At 39.5% G+C, this 21,405-nt stretch overlaps 1 protein-coding gene across 2 annotated transcripts in view; it reads right to left on the bottom strand.

The window, feature by feature from the left end:
* Positions 1-1,218: 1,218 nt before the first annotated feature.
* Positions 1,219-21,405, bottom strand: part of PCDH12 (protocadherin 12) — a 134,445-nt gene continuing 114,258 nt past the window's right edge. For both annotated transcript variants that reach the window (XM_044069540.1, XM_044069539.1), the window contains one exon: positions 1,219-2,263. In XM_044069540.1, the coding sequence (XP_043925475.1) occupies positions 1,842-2,263 (422 nt within the window). In that variant the 3' untranslated portion in view covers positions 1,219-1,841. The remainder of the gene's footprint in view (positions 2,264-21,405) is intronic.

Genomic DNA, 21,405 nt, shown 5'->3' with positions numbered 1-21,405 from the left:
ATTGCTGAGATGTTAAGCTCAGAATATAGTTTCCATATGGTTAACAGATGGTATCCATTTTATTTGTTTGCTTATTTTTCTTTTCTAGGTATATCTAGTACATATGTATGTCTCTTATTTAGGAATAACATTAACTGGCATTTGTAGAAAGCAAGAAAAGTTGGCTAAGACACATTGAACCTTCCTGTACTGTTCTTTGTCTCTCTCGCTTGCTCTCTCTCTCTCTCTACATATGTATATATATATATATATATATATATATATGTATATATTATGACAACAAAATTAATAATAAGGGACTTCATTTTTTTTATTTATTTTATTTATTTTTTTTCTAAAAATAGTAGTTCCAATATTTTTTCTCTGAAAAAAAAAACAAAAAAAAAACCCAGCACCTCCAAAATGTGGTAATTCAAATGCCTGATGGCTGGGTACTTCTACCTTCTTCTCATAAAGGTCCCATGAGGTACAATGCAATGAGTATTTGTCTGATGTAGAACAGGTTTTAAACATGAATACTGTACATATTTTCGCAGAATGTCTAGATTTTTGCTTCGTATTTTTGGTCCATTTTTCCTAAAATTGAGGTTTTCTGGCAAATTAGTGGCGAATCATTAAAGACTGAATTTAGAAAATAAAGGCAAACATATGAGTTTCAGACTTTATACCCTTCAGAAAATTCAGGCTAATGCAAAACCTGTTATTCTGTCAACTATCTAATTTTGTAAGAGCAGTATTTAAAAATTGTCCCTATTTTTGGGCCTTTGTCCCACTTTTATTCATGCCTTTGTCCAGATTTCTTGCTCTGAGAGGTTGAGAGATAATACATGAATTGATTTAATTTGTTAATCTTGTTTGTCACTGCATATGTAAATAAGTACTCTGCTGTGTTTGAGTATTTGAAGTGTCCAGAGCAGGACTTCAACTCATAGACTCTATATTTAGTATTAAAATACATTTGTAAGCTGAAACATATAACTGCAAATTATGATGCTTCATTTCCTGCTGAAATTAATAAAATTAATGAGATTTTTAACCTAAGATAATACTTATTGTTATTCTACGAAATGAATAATATACATTTTTTTCTCCTTTGTTTCACCTGCTAGCTGTAGGCATTGGCTCACCCTACACTAAAATAATTGGGATGCATACACTAATTGGTTCCGTGTTATGTAAATAACTACAAAAACATTTCAACATTTCTGTAAGCATTCATTTAGGGTTTATGCCACTTTTATAAGAGAAAATTGGATTGTATTTGCAATATAGCATATAAAATCTTAGAGATACTTCTGTGTTTCTTTCACATAAGCAGTTATTGCTGTTTCCAGTTCAATTGTTTATTAAGCAGTATATAGTGGATGAATGACTGAGCTTAACATCAGCTCTAAAAAACAATAATACATATAAATAATTCAAAACGATCTACTCTATTAATCTTCTGGACTTGAAATTTCATCTGAATATGAAATCCATTTAACACGTGCTGAACTGTTTTTGTTTTGAAGGGGACATAAAACCGTTGGAATCTATATTGCAAGACACTTGAAAAAATTATTTTAGTTTTGTTGTCTTGTGATGGCTACTGGAGATCATAGTAATTATGCAAAAAGATTTCCAGATGTTGATTCACGTTGCAGAAACAAACATTATTTCTATGCTGTTTAGCAAAATGTTACACTTTCTCCTTACATGACTATATGTTTATCACAGTCTTGATTTCTTCACTGAAACATTTCTAACTTGCATGGGGTGATAAGAAAAGTTTCCAGTCAGGAATTTTTTTCTTGTGGCCTTTACATTCTAGATGCTGATTATATAGCTTAGTTCTAGTCCAATCAACAGTTATGTTTGCGTTGACTGAATGTTTCAGCAGGAGATTTGAACTCTTGACATATTCCTGAAGGATCCACATCTAACCCCAGGGATTTCCCACAAGCAGAGAGACGTAAGAGAACATCAGAGCTTGTAACTGCATGGGCTTCAGCCTTTTGTGTCAAAAGAAGCTCAAAGAGTGAACTCATTTCAGAGAGGAAATTATTTGCCATGTTGGGTCCCTCTGAGTTTTCCTCCATTCCTGTATTCTTGCCAAAGGTGGAGAATGATTTTGCTGCATCTGTTTGCACATCTGGTGATTCTTTGGTTGAATCCAATGAGTCAGGGATGAAAATATTGTCTCTGTAGTTTGTTGTCAGAGGCAGAGAAAGCCTGGCCATCCAAGATGGATCTGGGACATCTGTCAAGGTTTTCTGGTCTAGTGCTAGAAAATAAATGCAAACATGTATGTTAGTATTGATATAAAATCAGAATCAAAAGGCAAAATATTAACTACTCATTCATAAATACTCATCTCACTGGAATGGTATCCAAAAAGTTTAAAAATGGCTAGGTTAAAAAAAAATAAATAAAGAAAATGTTTCTGGGTATTCTAGGCTGTAACATAAAAGAAATAAAGCATCAGACTTCTGAAATTATTTCCCATCCATCACCAGCAAACTCAAAGCCCACTGTTAGTTCAATGTGAGATAGAGGGGCGGTACAATGATGAATGCAATTTAAAGACAAAGCAGATTTACTTACTGACTCCTTTTGCCATCAGGCAAATGTAATGTAACTGATTATTAGACATCTTGCAAAATTACACCTCTCAGTTTTCTACAAGTTTTGCAATTTTTATCATACTTTCAGCACAAAATCCTTATTTTTAAAAATAATTTATACCAGTAATTAACTTTTGACTAAAACTGTAGAAATTATTACACATTTCAGGAAAGCTAAGGAGGTGCTGGACAATGACTGTTTAAAAACATTAAAATATATGGTAAGGAGAGTATATGTAAGTCAGTTTTCAAGTGATTTCCCCTAAGCTTACTTTCAACGTTCTTGGCAATTGGTTAGAATGCTTCGTCACTTAACCCTTCACTGCAATAACCAAGTAACTTTTCAGTGACAAAGAGAACTGAACAATAGGTATGAGAAGAAATGAAAATGAAGATTCCCCTTTTCATATAGATAAGACTCTGAGTATAGATGGTTCCACTACATTGCATTAAAAAGGCACCCCAAAAAGCTATTACTGGATGAAACAACAGGTCAAAACATTGATAAAGGCAATGACCACAGGAAAAAAGTGGGGGAAGTCCCCCTATACCCTCTATATTCCATTACTTAAATATACTAATTCTGTGATTACAAAATTATGGAGAAAAAATAAAAAAGCTCTACCATTGATTTTGCACAAATACAAGCAGTACTAGCCATGGCTCCTTCCACAGAACAGCAGTCACCAATCTGGAGACTGTGAAAACATACTTAATAAATTAAAACTGCATCGAGTTTACACATGAGCCAAGATAGACAGTTTTGTTCAGTGCAGCGTTTTCCTACTATGAGCATTTCATTCATAGGTTCATAGGTTCATACTAGGCTATCTGCCCTAGGGCATTTATAAGCCTAGCCAGGGTATGTTTGGCTTTCGCCACCCATTTTAAATTAATTTTGCTATGCCCTTTTTTGAGGTTAGTATACTGTGCCTCTGTCTAACAGTGACACAGAAGTGATACCCGGGGTAAACCTATGATCTCCCATCCACTCATCAAGATTCCTCTTGAAGAGAGTCAATGAGGGACTCTGCCTAACCTGGACTGGGATTTTATTCCATAGTGAAGGGAGCCTCTGGGTTATGAATCTGTCCCTCCAGCATGTCCTATTTATTTCAGTGCTGAGGTTCAAGTCTCTCGAGCACGTAGCTCGATGGGATTTGGATTTTTTGAGGTGCAGCATGTCCCTTAATTCCGGGTTAGACATGGCTTTATACATCAGGCACAGATCGCCTCTGAGCAGGTGGTATGCCACTGAGTAGAGCTGGAGTTTCTTTAACCGGGCAGCATATGGCATCTGTTTGAGCCCTTTGATCCTCTTGGTGAGGTACATTTGGGGTCTTTCCAGTTGCTGCAGGTGTCTGGTAAGGTACATCCCAAAAGGGGCATTGTACTCAATTATGGGCGGGATGAGTAAAGAGGCACAATGACCTCCCCTGATCTAGATGTGAATCCCTTCATGATTAGGTGGGCTATATAAAATGTTTTTCTAACCACTTTGGCCACGTGGTTGTCAAATGAGAGATTGCTATCAACTTGGGTCCCCAGGTCCCTAATTACTCCATGTTGAAATTATTTTAATTTCAATGCATAGGAAGTTTAGATGTCTCAGCTGTTTAAAGCACTGAATGTGTTCAAAGTTGCTGGAGACAGTGATATGACATTGATATAAAATAGCTGGACAAACGCAAGTTAATAAATTTTCAAAAAGACACACATCAACCCCCTTACCAGTATTCATTTTAATTTCTTGTTACCTGCTCTGTGTTTTTTTTCTTTGCATTTAAAAGATTTTTGGAATTAAATGATAACTGATAAATACATTACATATGATACAACAATTCACTAATTGGTTTATAAATTAATTTTTCAGCAAAAGCACAGTACATGTAATTATTAGGTTTCCACTATAATAGGGTCAAGATGGAATACCTCAATAAATGCATAATATGAACTGTACTCAACTATAAATATTATATATAGTGTATTAAACTGTCATAGTACATTTAATTGTACATACTACATAGTGTATTACTTAATTCATATTGTAGTAATAAATAAATAATTTACTTAGAGGATATCCTTATTCTTAGGAGATGCCATTATACCAAATATTTTGCTTCTAAGTTATGTGTAGTCAAAACTGTTCTAGGTTTAACTGAAATTGAATTCTTCTTGCTCACTGAGCTTGGGACTTGATTGAAAAGTGTCAGAAGACCAACTCACCTACCCAGTTAACAAACAAACAAACAAATAAATACATAAATAAATATGTATGCATGTATGTTGCACTGCTTGACTGCGTTGTTCAGGGGCTTTGAACATTTACTACAGAGCTTTAACTAGGATGGGGCAATGGGGGAAGCTGCCTTGGGTGCAATCTGTTAGGGGATGCAATCAGCAGATGGTGTGTGAGTAAAGTACCAGAAGTACTTTATGAAGCTGTGAGAATAAATGCTAATATTGCATTTGTGCTCGTCTAAATTGATGAATGTGAGATGATTTAAATGTGGCATGAGTGTGCCATATGACCTAGACAGTTCAGATTTAATATGTAAAAGTCAGTTTGCAATGCATTCAATGAAAACGTAAACTGGATATGTACACATTTTTTTTTAATTGCTAGCACCCTTTGTGTGCCTCACAGCTGACCATCAGCTGTACTAAGTTTGCTCCCAGTGCTTTATTTTTTCTTTGTCCCTTAGGTATTATCTCTCTGGGGGAAGGACTGTCCCACTGCAGGGTTTGGAAGAGGGGAAATGTCAGAAGAGCTGGCAGTGCCATATATGCTGTCCTGTATGCCAGGGGATTTCTTGTATGTTATAACTGGTTAAAGCTACTGATGTCACACACACAAAACACTGTACCTCAGTCAGTTAATTCCAACCCACTTCTGTGCTGAATTTTAATGGCCATCTGTTGCTCAGTTATGGCAGAGCACCATCCCTGGGGGTGTGTTGGATCACAAGTAGGAACCCATCCTGTGTGGGTAATCTGAAAAAAAAAATGTTCTTTCCCACCCCCTTCACCCACCTGCTCTATTGTTTGAGCTTTTAATCAAACTCAGATCATCTTGGTCACAATCAGGGGGTCTATCTCCCTGTGTCACGAAGGTGGGAGGAGAGGGTTAATTCCACATATTTTGATAAAATGTTCTGCAATTTAATAGCAACTCTGCTCATAATCACTGCTAATTCAGGGGTATTCTAATTCAAATAAAAATAAAAACAAAGTCCACCCAAACACTTGATAACTTCAAGAGAGAGAGAACTAAAACTTTTATCTTGGCAGACAGGCTCTTTGCATATGCTTCATCAATAGCTCCATCACCTAAATCAGCTCCATCACCTCCATAAACCTACCTCTCACTAGGATGGGATTTCCCATCCCTAGCCCTCATCTCAAGACCTCTTGCCTTTCTACCTATCTCTACCATCTAGCCTCTCACATTGGTCTAACTCTCACAGACCTCTCTGATACCTTCCAGTTTATCTGACTCTTACTAATTTCTGTTCCCTAATATATTATGTCTGATACTGTTAACTCCCACATACTTGACTACTTTTTGTATCATTTACTGCTTACTTGCTTTTCACCCACTTGCTTTCGTGTATATAGTTTTTGTAATTGATTATATTGTATCATCGTATCATTTACTTTAAATGTACACACACACACACACACACACACACACACACACACACACACACACACACACACACACACACACACACACACACACAACACACTGGAAATAGCCTAATTTTTCTTTGTTCTATTTGTTACTTGCTTTGTCATACCATGTTTGCTTATTTTTACATCATGTATTGTCTCTCCTTTTATTATTAAATTTTTTATGTCGATTGTATACCCTGGGCTGAGTGTGAAAATAGTCCACTGGGATCAATGCTCTACCTTAGGCAACAAATGAATAAATAAATAAACAAATCTGCTGCAATTTCAAGTTTTGGATAACAGTTATAGTAAGAGAACTGTAGCCTTGACTCTGCTATCTGTTTGCACAGGTAACCAACTTGCAAGCAATATTCAGTCAATTTTTCCACATTTAAAATATATCCATGTTATACTAAAATAAAGTTCAAGTTTTGACACAATTGAGTTAAAATGTTTTACCACCACAAAGAGTTACTAAAAATGGAAAAGAAAGAGGCAGCTGTTCAAGTTACTGAAGCTTCCTATTTAACTGAAATATTATGGCATGACATACTTAATGGGCAAATGTGAAAATGCAGGCAAATCTTGGCATGGGTCCTTAGTCTTACTGCTTGAAAGAAAGGTATGCTGGGAATGTATTGCCAATGCCTGTGCCAGATAAGAATAAAACCTCTGCTATAACCTCACTGGATTGCATCGTTTCTACAAAGTCCTTATTAGACAGGTTCCAAAATATAGCTTTAACCAATACAAATATTTGAGAAATTTTAAAAATGACCCCCTGTGGTGGAGCTGTTATATAAACATATTTAATAGAAAAACTACATCCTGCCTAACCTTTAGAATGCACCCGTGTTTCCAGAATAAGTCATGGTTAAAGGAGAGCTCCACCTAAAAGTCAAGTTTTTCTTTCCAAAAAGTGTTTTTCCTTCCCTGTAATCCAACACTAAACACTGCACATACAGAAAAAACATAATTTAATAATAATGTTCGCCTTTCGTTCTTGCATCTGTCTCATCTGTTACATCACAACAGCTACTAAGAGTGGCACAGTAATTAAGTTAGGTCATTTATCCCATCCCAGCAACAAAGCCATTAAAAAAACAATGACATTTAAATGTGCCTTATCAGTTACAGACTGCCAGCATCACACCTCAGATAAATAGTGTAGCCTGAAGTCTGAACAAAGGCAGGGCTTTCAAGCTTAGTTTTCAGATGCAAATGCCTTTTTCCTGTAATAAAACTCAGTGCCACAAAAAGAAAGCAAATATGTTAATCTAACTCTGCTTACTTTCTGTCAGTACATGATTTTGCATTTTTTCTACACTGTAATTTCTACAAAAGTGCATGTTTCTTCTGGAGTTGGGAAAGATAATTAACATCAAAGACTTTAATTCTAGCTGCGATATTTAAAACTGAATGGAGCACAAACCACCTCAGCCCAAGTAACACCTATTAATCACACGGTCAGATTTCTCGCACTTGAACACTGAACTACAGTTGTTATTTTGAAAAGAACAGTTACCTCAGCTACATTTTCAAGCCTGTCATTCAAACATTCTTTAAAATGCTGCAACAGAGATGGCCACTAATGAAAATCAAAGGTGCTAAAGTAATTAAAAATATGGCTTGATGCTGACAGTGAAAAGTAAGCAGCCACAGCAATGCTGTCAACTGATGAGAGAGAGAACCACAGTAAATGATCCCTTCATCTTAAAGGACAACAACAGGATTCTATTATTAAATGCTCAAGTTCTCTGTCCTTTTCTCCCTATGTATTGTCCCTGCTATTAATAAACAATAACACAACATTTAAAATATTTTAAATCAACTGTTTCTCTCCACTAGAACAGGACCTTACTGTACTGTGGTGGTTTCAAGTTCAAAAAATGTTTATCCCACCCTGAAAAAGTGTCCAATTCATTGATGTCATCAAGGCCACTGAATACAGGTAGTTTTCTGGCCAATTCCCTCCCCAAACTGACATCATCATGACTGATCCTTCCCCTACCCATACAGAAAGTAAAGACTAGAAGAAGGAAACAGTACATGAGTCAAGTCTCCTGCTGTGAGCTGTCAATCACAGCAGGTAAAAGCTCAAATTACCCTTAGCACTTTGACGGCTAGGGAAGTTAGATGTGAAGGGAGATGGGTGATGAGTCAAAGTAGTACAATTCAGGCTTCACAAAACAAAAACTGCAGTTTAGCCATTCTAAAGAAAAGCAGCCGTAAAAGGCACTTTGAAAGTCTGTTCTGTGGCATTTGCATTATTTGTGTTTTAAGTAGTCATTTAACGGCATGAAGTGTTACTTAAAACTAACTGACTGAAAGACAGCAAGTGTATGCATGTAAAATCAATGCAGTGATAGGAGTTTTAGGAAGAAAGAGGCCTGCATGATGTAACTTTTTACAGATGAGCACTGCATTGTGGGATACCTAGAGGCAGACTAAACAATCAGAATTACTTCAGGATGCCAGACCCCATGTGGTCAGAGTCAGAAATTACATATAAAAATATTTAAAAACCTGTAAATAGTCCCAGAGTGGTGTTAAAATGTAGAAAACGCCAAACCATGATGAAATAAATGTGTTTTTTGAGTCTGTGGGTGCGGTTCTCCTTTAAGGATTTCTTTCTGTCCCTCTGACATGACATGAGGAAGACGAAGCCATTGACTGTAAAACAAAATAATGCTAGCCATGGCAGCCTCCTTCAGATCATTTTGGGGTATGACAAGAAAATAACAGTAACCATTTATTTTCATACAGAGGCATTAGCAATGCAGAAACTTTCAAGATTTGCTGAAAAACATGTTTTTTTTTCAGTTTTGGGTGTGGTTCTCTTTTAACTAAAACCCAGAGACTTCTGATAAAAATGATCAGATCACTTGGAATGGAACAGAAAAGTAAGTTAGGATCAAATGTTGAGGCTGATGATAATATATGCCATAACTATATCAAAAATATGAAACATGAATGCAACATTTTAACAGTTAATAACACAACAGCCTCCTATCCAGTAGATATTTTCAATATCCCAGCTAATACTTTGGTGCCAGTTTCTAAATCTAAAGGGATGGGCCATAGTCTCGTACCACACTAGAGAATGTAGTCCTTCATATTACAGAAACATGGCTTTTATAGTAGTCAATAACATTAAAAACACAAGTTCCATGGGTCCAAATAATATTCTAGATGGTCTTTTGTATAAAATCTGTAGCAACTTTACTGACCCTCTGTATGTGCTCCTTGATATACTATTAAAATGTCATATGTACTAGAACCTCACACCAGGCAGTAGTAATGCCTATACACAAGGAAAAGCTTACCTCAGGCCTTGAAATGTGTAGGCTAATTAGTTTGGCATGCATGTATGCACGGTTATAGAGAGAAGTATTGTGGTTGAATCAAAGCAGCATAGTTGGCATATGTATCATTAAATAGGACTAGTACAAATTTGTTGGGAGTACTTTTTGTCTTCAACATCTTGTCACCTTTTCTTTGAAGAAGTAGCATCCGCTTTGGATGAAGGACTAGCTGTACTCATTACTTACAAGGAACTAACCAAAAACCCTTCACCTGGGTAGTTTCAAGAAATTACATCATATATAGGTAAATGGGTATGCTTTTCTGTGTCTTAAAAGCTGGCTTAGTGAAATAACCCAGGGGACAAAGACGTGAGGCCTATTATCTGATATAACAAAGGTAACTAGTGGAATGCCATAGGGTTCTCTGCTGTTTATTTTTTTCCCCGTTTGGAATTTTTCTCACTGAAACCAAAGAAGAGAAATAAAATTGCATTTCAAAACATATAGATGATTGCAAGGTAGTTAGTATAGCCACACCGTCAGCAGATGAATCACTGTTACAAAATGGGTTGGATAGGAACTACACCTGGTATAATGAAAATAATCTTGCATTCAGCATTAAAAATTATGTATCTATGGCTCAGGGAAAAAAATGCATAATTTGGTTAAAACATTGGGCAGACAAATACTAAAACAGACATTATAGTAAGAGAAATTGGGACAACAAAGGATGAGAAAACATCGGGCATGCGCAGTGGTGCAATGGTTAATGCTGTCGCCTCACAGCAAGAGGTTCTCCGGTTCGATTCTCGGCTGGGGTGCCTTCTGTGTGGAGTTTGCATGTTCTCCCTGCGTTTGCGTGGGTTTCCTCTGGGTACTCTGGTTTCCTCCTACATTCTAAAGACATGCTTCTGGAGTGTTTCTCCCCGGGCCTCCGCTGAAAACAGGATCTGTGGAACCTAGTCGGACTTTCCCGGTCAACAAATGTTAAATAAATAAAATAAATAAAGTTTAACTACAGTGTTATGGTTGTGGCTAGAAAGGCTTACAAGATGGCCCATGTGATATTCTAAGAAATGTCTTGCCACACCAGATAAGAAATTGTGAATCCGAGCACTATCAATTCACCCCATTCTCAAACATGATATAGAAGTGCAGCAAGCTTCTGGTGCAACTCATAAAAATATATAGATTCATGATATGGAAGGTTCTCCATTTAAAAAATATGGCTATTTAGACAAGCTAAAGAAGTCAGCTATTTCCTATATGGCATAAAGAATACTTAGAAAGTAACTTTTGTCAGAAAATTTGTGCCTATATCATTTAGTTGGAGAGGTAAATATGTGATCAGGTAATAATATTCTGAAAATTATTGTTATTAATGGGAAGAAGAAGAAGAAGAAAGCTAGTTACATCACAAGACAACTACTATACCTATGGAATGAGTACATTTGGCAGTAAAACCATTTGGTATAATTACAACTTTAAAAATAGACTTTAGAAATGAGTGCAGTCATATGCTCAGATTACCCAAGATTGTATTACATGTGCTTGTACATTATAGATCATGCTGGTATTTGATGTGTGTCATTACTCATTCCACAGTGGAATGAGATCATAATACTCACATGATAGTGAGCTGTGAGTAGTGGTGCACCTTGGTTGAAAGAGTGAAACGGGCTTGACAGTTATAATTCCTCCTCCGAGGTTAAGTAACCTCATGGTATGAATAATAAAGTAAGAAGATGTGGTGGGTGAACCATCCATGGGGCAGTGGGGCTTCACTTCTGCAAGAAACACTTTATTATGGACATTTATTTGTAAGTAACAAGCGTAAATGCATATGCTACATGGAGGTAATGAATACTGTCATTTACAAGTTCTCATGGCTAAGCTTCTGTGATGGAAGCTCAAATGAATCAAGCTGCCAGTGTATCCTTGATGAGTATATGGATGAAGAAAACCATTTGAAATGACAATTCTCAGTTATGAGCTTATGAATTTATGAGATCCTTAGCAAACATCTTCCATCTTTCTTTAATGTCTGGTACTATATATGTTGAATGGAAACATTCTGCTATTACTACCCTACCTAAAACTTCCAGTCCTGCAGATTTCCATTTACCTTGAATCATTAGCCTCTCTCCAAGCTCAGGAAAAAAGTTCCTAAGCAGTTGCTGGAATACGTTGGTCAATACTTTCTACTGTACCAGGCTCATTTTGGCTTTAGGAAATGCTTCAGCACATTCAGTGCCCTCTGTGAGATCACCAATGTCTCATTTTTAATACGGACAGCAACCTACTGGCAAGGAGCTTCTTTCAGGATATTAAGAGGTCATTTGATCTGATAGGCCTTACTCTGCTCTTGAATAAATTAGATAGGCTACAGTTACTGGTAGGCCTAATGACATGATTTAAGAGCCAATTGAAAGAATGTCCTTTTACGGTTCATGAATGTGTCATGCACTTTGAGCCTATCTTTGTGTCTTATGGAGGTTCACAGGTCACTCTTTTGGGGCTAATTCTTTTTATTTTATTCATGGATATATCCGGTCTACAGGGTATACCTTTTTGGGAAGACCTAGTTCTTCATAAGGAAGGCACAACTGGATCTTTGGTGGATTCATGGCAATAAACAAAGTATCAGTTCTCTGGCTCACTTGCTCAGAAACAGGATGTTTCTCTGTGCTCCCAACAACACAGGTATGGGAACTAGCTTAAGGTGATGCTAGAATCAGCTGTTTAGGATAGGATGATGTGATCATGCCCATTCTGCTATCCTGACAAAGGGTGTGAGACTCAGACTTATTCATACAAACCCTGATGTAGACTAGGGGACCTATATGTACATCTCCATATTGGATATGTGGATGTACACAGTCTGTATGTCTGATATTAGAGCATATCATGCCCTCTAACAGGGCAGTTAACTGGCTTCTGTAGAATGATGGCTTATGTCTCTTGTCTCATTTGACCTCATGGGCATCTTGGTCTGTGGTGCATTAAGAATGGAATAGCCACTAAACTCTGTCCTCTGAGGACTAGAAAGATCTACCCAGAGATGGGTCATGCCCAGGAATACTGCTACAGAGCAAGTGAGATCTCAAGGGTTTGTGGTCTGGGAGTTTGGAAGCAAACCATAGAGTTGCAGCAGCAGGGAGAGGCAAAAGGTAAGAAGCATAAAAAAGCTAACTGTCAGCTCAAACAAAGACAATGTTATGCTATTTAGCACACCACAACACTTGGCATACGTTTCTTGAGGTGGCCTCTGTGATCTGTTGAACTGCAATAATATGCTGAAGTGTTTAACATATCTAGTAGTATGATATGACCCTTCTCTTTCTTACCATTTTTAAGAGAAAAAAGGACATAGAAAGTCCTAGCTCATCTTAAAATTGGCTACAAACTATCTGGGCTTCTGATATCTGACTCGAAGAACAGTAGTGGGAAATGGATCTTACTAGCCAGATTATAAAATAATATTCCTATAGTGGTCTTCAGATCATTATAAAATGCAAGATTACTGAGAACCTGCTTAGAGAAATGTGTGAATTTGCTTGTTTGTCTTCAGTAATAGAGAACATCTCTGCTTCACTGTGAGAAGGCAAACTAGTAACCTATGACTCAAAATGCAGCTCTGCTTTTTGTTCTTCCTCATGTTAAACTTCTTACTTACTGCTATTGCTTACCACTTGCCAACAACCAAAGAATGATTTGTGTGTGCTTATTACTGAGTCCTTAATCATGGTGCAAATAACTTAGATTGACCCTATTTTTGCATGGAAACCACTGAGTGTACCTTCTTCAATTCTACCTTCTGATCTGAAAGAATAGAACTTGTTGGCTGCATAGATTTGTGTCCCAAAGATGTGGATTAGACTCCATCTCCATGTCAAGCAGAGTACCTCTCTAGCCATCTTTAAGAGGAACCTGGATGACTGGATGGGCAACAGAAAATACACCCCTGGTATCCTACCTGTGTCCCTGCTGGGCAGGGGAAACAGGTGCTAACTTTGAGGAAACATGGGCCAAATTCTTGGCTAGGCTTATAAGGGCCTCTAGCCCAATATCCAAGTATCATCGTATGAACCTTTGAACCTATGAAAGTTACTGTCCATGAATCTAAGAAACATTATCCAGTTCACATTCTTTAAAGATAGCATCTTATTGCATTTGTCCTCTGCTGCTGCATGTAAATGTGTTTGATTTTAATATTTTGCTTATATTTCCTTTTCAGATACTTATCATACTGTGAATATGACTGTAAGACTTTCCTATCTCAGTTGCAACCTGTCCACGTTGTTTATTCAGTCCTCCTAAAGCTCTCCTTTTGCATTTTGTAATTATAGTTACCGATGTAGTTGTGACTGCATTGTACCATATTTTCATTTCCATTTGCAAGTTTTGCACCTCATTCTGTGTTTCTTGGTTTGCAGACATTCTCTCTCTCTCCTTAAAAGATGTTGCCATTTATGTTGTGATTTTATTTTGCACTCTGTGTTTGTTTTATCATAGATGCTTCTCTTTACTACAAATCTGTAACATTAGACATTATATTTGTTTTGGACATTCAGTTTTATGTTGACTCTGCCTTTGGGTGGGGTTGTGGCTGATAATGAAAATGTATTTTATTTATTTAAGTTTGATGACCGGGGAAGTCCACTGGGCCATAAAGAGCCCGCTTTCAGTGGAGGCCCAGGGAGAAAAGCTCCAGCATAATCTAATTACAAATTATTACAAATTCAAAATTACATGTTACAAAGTATAAAAACAAAGATTTGTACAGAAACAATTAAAAAAATTCAGAAATGTGCAAATACATTATGTAATAGAATCCAGTGATTTAACATTTGAATACAAAGTAACTAGTCCATATTTACAGGTAGGTAAAACTGATCATTTGCAGAAAGTCATTTAAGTCAGATGAGCATTGTAAGTTAACATATAAACATGTAGCTACTGGTTCTTTGCAGGTTAGGTGGATCATTTTGCATGGAGAGAGCACTGCAAGAAAGTTTGCTGAAGTAAGATTACATTGGATAGAAAGATAATCGGACCTTGGGGGGGGGGGGGTTAAGGAGCTAGGTAGACAGAGAGGGAGGAGAGGAGTTTATGTAGGAGCGTGGCAAGGGCATTCCCATTTAGCTGATAGATGAGATAGTAGCTGGGATTTGAAACTGGAATGGTTAGGGAGGTTGCGAAGGTAGGGGGTGGGAGAGTTCCATTTTTTGGCATAGAGTAGGAGAGAAGTAGCTGGTCAGGAGGATGAGAGGGTTTGTGGACCATTAGGAGATTTTAGTTTATGGATCTGAGTTGGTGGTTGGGTATATAGGGTTTTAAGGATGTGGAGAGAGATGGGCAGTTAGCCGGTTTAAAGATAAGCTTGTGGGCAATGGTGAGTTGTAGGTAGCTGAGGTAGTTGACGAGTTCAAGCTACTTGAGCGTGAGGATGGAGTGGCAGTGGTGGGATGAGTTTTTAGAATTGGTTGCAAATTTGCAGATTTTGTGGTAGCAGGATTTCAGTTTGGTTCATAAGCCAATGTGAAGGTTTGAGAAAAGAGGGGCACCATACATTAGCGAGGGGAGCAAGAAAGTGTATGCTAGGGTTTGGTGGGTAGAGGGGCTAAGGAAGCAGTTGTGCCTGTAAAGGAGACCTAACTTTTGTTGGGTTCTTTTGATAGCGGAGAGGATGTGGGTGTCAAAATTTAGTTCATCATCAATGATGATGCCGAGAAGCTTGGTGGTGGAAATGATTTCAAGGGAGGTGTGGCTTTGGCTGTGTATGGTGAATGTGGTTTTATCAATACAGGAGTTTTTGGAAGGGGAGAAGATCATTAGTTTGGTTTTATTTGCATTCAGGTCTAAGTGGTTGGTCTGCATCCAGGATCCTGTTTTGGAGAAGGCTAGTTGGGTTTTTGCTAGGAGCTCAGAGGGTGAGAAGGCTGAGCAGATGATAGTTGAGTCATCAGCATATTGAATGACAGATGACTCTGGGATGGAGTGGTGAAAGTTGTTAATAAACAGGTTAAAGAGGAGATGGCTGAGAACTGAGCCTTGAGGTACACCTGTGAGTGTAGGCAGGAAGGGGAGGTTGAAGTTTTCCATTGGACAGCTTGTTGGTGGTTGGACAGGTAGCTGGAAAACCAGGTTATGGTGGAGGGAGAGAGATCTAAGCATTTACTGTGTTCTTCTGCCTAGTTTCTGTTGTATAGTGAAAAAAGAAAAAAATATATACTTGTTTCCCGCCTTTTCTGAACTAGAATAGTCCAGTTTTCAGGTCTTGCTGAATTCTAGGCTGTGTCATAGTTCCTGTGTTGTCCATATCCTTACTGGGATAGGAGGAAGCTTCTCTGTTCACAAGTGAGTGTGGGGAGCTCTGAGCAGCCTATCTGTCCCTGGAAGAGTGGTCTCAGCCCAGTAACTAGTAGCTTATTGGCCGTTTTGGGCCATTTCCTATTTCTTTCAAACTCCCTGCCTTAAAACCCGCTTTAGCATGGTTTTGCGCTTGTAACAGACTCAGCACAGCTCCTCGTGGTGTCCTGCAGAGTTCTACAAGCAGCAGAGAGCGAAAGAGACACTTTAACAGATTATAAGTATTTTTTTCTACTTTCCTACCAGCGACTGTTTAGTCTCGCCAAAAAGCGAGTTTTCTAACTATGAGTTCTGCAAAGTTTGTTTTTCTGCATTTTTTTGTGTTTTGCACTTTAAAAGTTGTTTTTTGCCTTGTTTAATTGTTGTAGGCTACACACTCAAGTGCGCTAGCCGATCTAAAGCATTTACTGTGTTCTTGTGCCTAGTTTCTGTTGTATAGTGAAAAAAGAAAAAGACCCGCTTTAGAGTGGTTTTGTGCAATTTTGCGCATCACGCAATGTCGCACAACGTTGCCCAGTGCCGTTTAAGCAGTTTTAATCTATTCCCGGCTCCACAAAGTGTGCTCTTCAATTTTTCCCTTAGAACTAGTCAAACTCTCAAAATAAGCACTCAACCTTCATTCTATAGCCCAGCACTTGCTCAAATTTCTCAGTAAGCACTAACAAACTTTAGCACTACACCCCCTTATACTATCTAGAAGTACAAGGCTCCCTATTCATCCATTCCGGACAATCAATAAATCAGTTTTTTAAACCATCCAGGCATGTCCAAAGCACAGTTTCAGGTATACTCTCCAGTTCAGCTGGTGAATCTGGGAATCTTAAGGCAATGTTACAATTGCCTTATGTACACAGACAACCCTCTCCTCCTTCCAACAAACTCTAATACATGTGAGATATGCAACTACACAGCCAAACTGGAGGCCGAGCTCTCTCAACCCAAGACTGGCACATTCAGTCAGGAGGAGAAGGAAACCACTCACACCACACAACCAGTCTCACATAGACCAAGCTCACCAGCAAAAAAGACACATAAACTCACAAAAACATACTCGGAGGCTCTAAATAAAAAAATCTGCCAAAGCAATAGAGACCTCCAAAGCAGACATCCAAGCAACCGCTACCCCACAACAACTTTCACATATCACATACTTCACAAAGTCAGTGTGCCATGCAGTAGCAGCCCCTAAAGCTAAATAACACACCTAATACACTAGTAATTGGAGACTTTATTGTCAGGAACACTGATGTCCCACTCACCAGACTGAACAAGGAGAAGGTCACTGTGAGCTGCCTGTCGGGTGCCAGGATCCGCCACATAACACAAGCACTCAGGTCACTCCACAGCAGGTTCAAGTATGACTCTGTCGTTGTCCATGTTGGTGTGAATGACCTGAGATGTACCTCCCTGGTCTACATGAAAAGAGACATAGAGGAACTCTCTGATCATGTAGCCCAGGCCGGTATGACCCTGACCTTGAGTAGCATCTTGCCCTCACCAAGAATGACAAAATGATCAATTTTAACAATTGGCTAAGCTATTGGTGTCATTCAAAGGGGATCTAGTGTCTGTCAGCCTGGGATGACATGCTTGACAAGCCACGTTGCTTCACCAGGGACAGCTTGCACCTGTCACCCTTAGGCTTTCGAATACTGGCTAAGGCTCTTGCCACCCCCATAGTGCCTTTTTTAGGCAAGGCTCAAAAGACAAACCCACCTCCATAGACAATACCAGGAACAAAAAACTAAGGGTAATGCTACTCAATGCCAGAAGTCTAAACTTCAAGATGCACGCACTCGAGGCACTCCTCAGTATGGAGAAAATCAATAACTGTGCAGTAACAGAAATCTGGTTCAAGGCCCCAGAGAGCATCCCAGCACTACCAGGATTCAACTCGTACCATTCTTTTTGGCCCCAGAACTAAGACCGAAATACTAAAGGTGGGGGAGTATCCATTTTCATCAAGGATACACACACCTCCAGGTAATTGGCGCTGCACGAGGCAGCGGAAACCATCCATGTGCAACTAACAGTAGGTAAAACTGCTTTTCAGTTTGTAGCCTGCTACAGATCACCCACCTTGTCTCAGGACCCCCACTCAGCATTCCTGAGAACATTGGAGAATATGAAGGTCTCACCAAACACCATGAAATTGGGGGATTTCAACTGCCCAAACATTGACTGGGAAAACTTTTCAAGTCCCAACTCTTTTGCTCAACGCTTCCTGGAGTTTATAAACTCAAATGCTATGGAACAACTGGTCACCACTCCCACAAGAGGGGACAACATATTGGACTTGGTCATTACCAACATGGGGGCTCAATGTTCCACACCAGAGGTAAACCCCTCGTTGGTAAGATCAGACCATAAACTAATCACAATGGACATCCACATCCCAATCCCACCCCCAACCAAGGAAACCACTGTGAAAAATTTCTCAAAAGCAAACTTCACACTTCTCAAGACTGAGGTGGAATGTTTCAAAGCCCCTGGGCTAATGGAAAATGCTACCCAAACCGCAGAATCCTTTACAAATGCACTCTATGAGCACCTATAGGAATGCATGGATCGTGCCATCCCAAGTAAAACTAAGACTCACTCCTCCAAAAACAGGAGACCAGTCTGGTGGATCTCGGCCATAAATAAGCTATACAACAGAAGGAGGAAACTATTACATGATAAGGCAAAATCCCAAAAAGGGAAGGCATCCCTGATCCGTACTAGCAAGAAACTTCGATCCCTCATAAAATCGTCAAAGGCTAGATTTGAAAGAAAAATTGCCAAAGACTCTAAAGATAATCACAAGGTGTTCTTTAGCTACATCAATAATCTGGGTGGCAACTCTCAGATCTGCTCTGAGCTGGTGCAAAATGGCACAAAATACACTGAACCCACTGACATTGCCAACATCCTGGTGGACAGGTTCAGTGCAAACGTTACCCCTCTTCCCCCCCAAAAAGGCCAGTGTCTATCCCAGAAGAATGCAGTCCCCCAGACATCACAGACACACAGGTGAAAACAGCCCTCTCCAAGGTAAAAAACACAGCATCAATGGGACCGGATGGTATCCCAGGCTGCGTCTTATACGAGCTCCAAAATTAACTAAACCCTCACATAAATTCACTGTTCCAACTCAACCTTATCACAGGTTATGTACCCAAAGAATGGCATACAGCAACAGTGATCCCGCTCCACAAAGGTGGCACCACAACGGATCCCCGGGAACTATCGCCCTATGAGCCTGACTAGCCTGGTCTGCAAGGCTATGGAGTGCATCATCATGGATCTCATAAACAAAGACATTGGGAACCTCCAAACACTGGACACTACCCAATTCAGCTTTGTTAAAGGCAGATCTTGCCTCTTAAACCTAGTTGACTTCTTCAAAAAAGTAACAAAAGCCATAGATGAGGGAAAGGTAGTCCACACAGCCTACCTGGACCTCGCAAAGGCCTTCGACACAATACCCCACTCTGGCATCATAGATAAGCTTACCAGCCTAAATATTAACCCATATGTCACAAGATGGGTTGCAAACTGGCTCAGGGATAGAACTCACATGGTCAGAGTCGCGGGTGCCATGTCCGACTCTAAACCGGTTACAAGTGGCATCCCACAGGGCTCAGTCCTGGGACCCCTCTTGTTCGGTATATACTTCTCTGAGGTACAGGCAAACACGAGAGGACTGTGGCTTACCAAGTTCGCAGATGATTGCAAACTGGGAGCCATAATTGACTCACCGGCTGACACAAGCATCCTCCAGAAGGGCCTTACGGAGACGGATACCTGGTGTCAGAACCATGGCCTCAAGCTAAATGCCAAAAAGTGCATAGTCATCCCCTTTGGGAAAAACAAAGTGCCCACAAACTACCATAGGAGGTAATCCACTAAGTACGGAAGAAGTAATTAGGGATCTGGGGACCCAAGTAGATAGTAACCTCTCCTTTGACAATCACATGCCAAAGCGGTTAGAAAAACCTTCTATATAGCTCACCTAATCACAAAAGGGTTCACATCTAGATCAAGAGAGATCATTGTGCCCCTCTACTCATCGCTCATCAGGCCCATAATTGAGTACAATGCCCCATTTGGGATGTACCTCACCCGACACCTGCAACAGCTGGAGAGACCTCAAAAATATCTCACTAAGAGGATTGTGGGCATCAAACAGATGCCCTATGCAGCTCGACTAAAGAAACTCCAGCTCTACTCAGTTGCTTACTGCCTACTCAGAGGCGATCTTTGCCTGACGTACAAGGCCATGTCTAACCCGGAATTGTTGGACATGCTCCACCTCAAGAAAACCAAATCCATTAGAGCTACACGCTCCAGGGATTTAAACCTTAGCACAACAATAAATAGGACATGCTGGAGGGATAGATTCATATCCCAAAGGCTTCCCTCGCTCTGGAATAGAATCCCAGTCCATGTTAGGCAGAGCCCCTCGCTGACCCTCTTCAAGAGAAATCTTGATGAGTGGATGGGAAATCATAAATTTACTCCCAGGATCACTTCTATGGCCCTGCTCGACAGAGGCTCAGGAATCTAGTTTAAAAGGGAGGTGAAAGCCAACACATTCTGGCTAGGCTTATAAATGCCCTAGGGCAGATAGCCTAGTACCTACCTATGAACCTATATAGAGTGGAGAGCTGGGATATGAGTAGGGTGTGGGAGATGGTGTCAAAGGCTTTTGACAAATCAAGGAATAATGTAGATACAAATATGCCTGCGTTGTGTTCAGTGTTGATGGTTTCTAGAAAGGACAGAAGAGCAGTCATAGTGGAGTGGCCAAGGCAGAAGCTGTGTTGGGAAGAGGAGAGGAGATTATTTTGGGTTAGGTGCTTCATTAGTTGTACTTGGATGTTTTTTTCTAGGATTTTAGATGGAGGGGAAAGGATGGCAATAGGCCTGAAATTGGTGGTATCTGTAGTATTACCACCTTTGTGGAGCCGGAGCAGGATGATGTAGGCATGGCGCCAGATGGTAGGGACATATAATTCTTGCAAGGATATATTTATAAGCATAGAGATAGGGTAGGCGATGCTGTCTGTGGAAAGTTTAAGGAAAGTAGGAGGAAGATTGCCAGGTGCATTGCAACAGGGCTTAAGTTTGAGGAGGAGTCTTTTTATAATGCTTGTGGGAATGGGAGTAGGACAGAATGATTTTGAAGGGGAAAGCTGATTGGGGAGAAGGTTGTGGAGGGAGGGGTTGGAGCAGGGGGGAGGGAAAGAGCTGGATAGTTTGGCTATGCAATCTATGAAGAATGAGTTGAATTGGGAGGCAGTGTCTAGGTCAGAGAAGGTTGGATTAGGACAGGGGTTTACTTTATTACCAGGGTGCAGTATTGATGAGATGGAGTCCCAGTATTTTTTGGGGTTTGTTGAGTGCAGAGATTAGAGCTTGGAGTAATGGGCTTTGCAATCTTTAATTATTAGCTTTTTTATGGAGTT

Source organism: Protopterus annectens, chromosome 4.part0 (genome assembly GCF_019279795.1).
Source record: "Protopterus annectens isolate FY-2018-M chromosome 4.part0, PAN1.0, whole genome shotgun sequence".
Taxonomy (NCBI): domain Eukaryota; kingdom Metazoa; phylum Chordata; order Ceratodontiformes; family Protopteridae; genus Protopterus; species Protopterus annectens.
The sequence above is the reverse complement of the archived record's forward strand: the minus strand, read 5'-3'. Positions and strand labels throughout refer to the sequence as shown.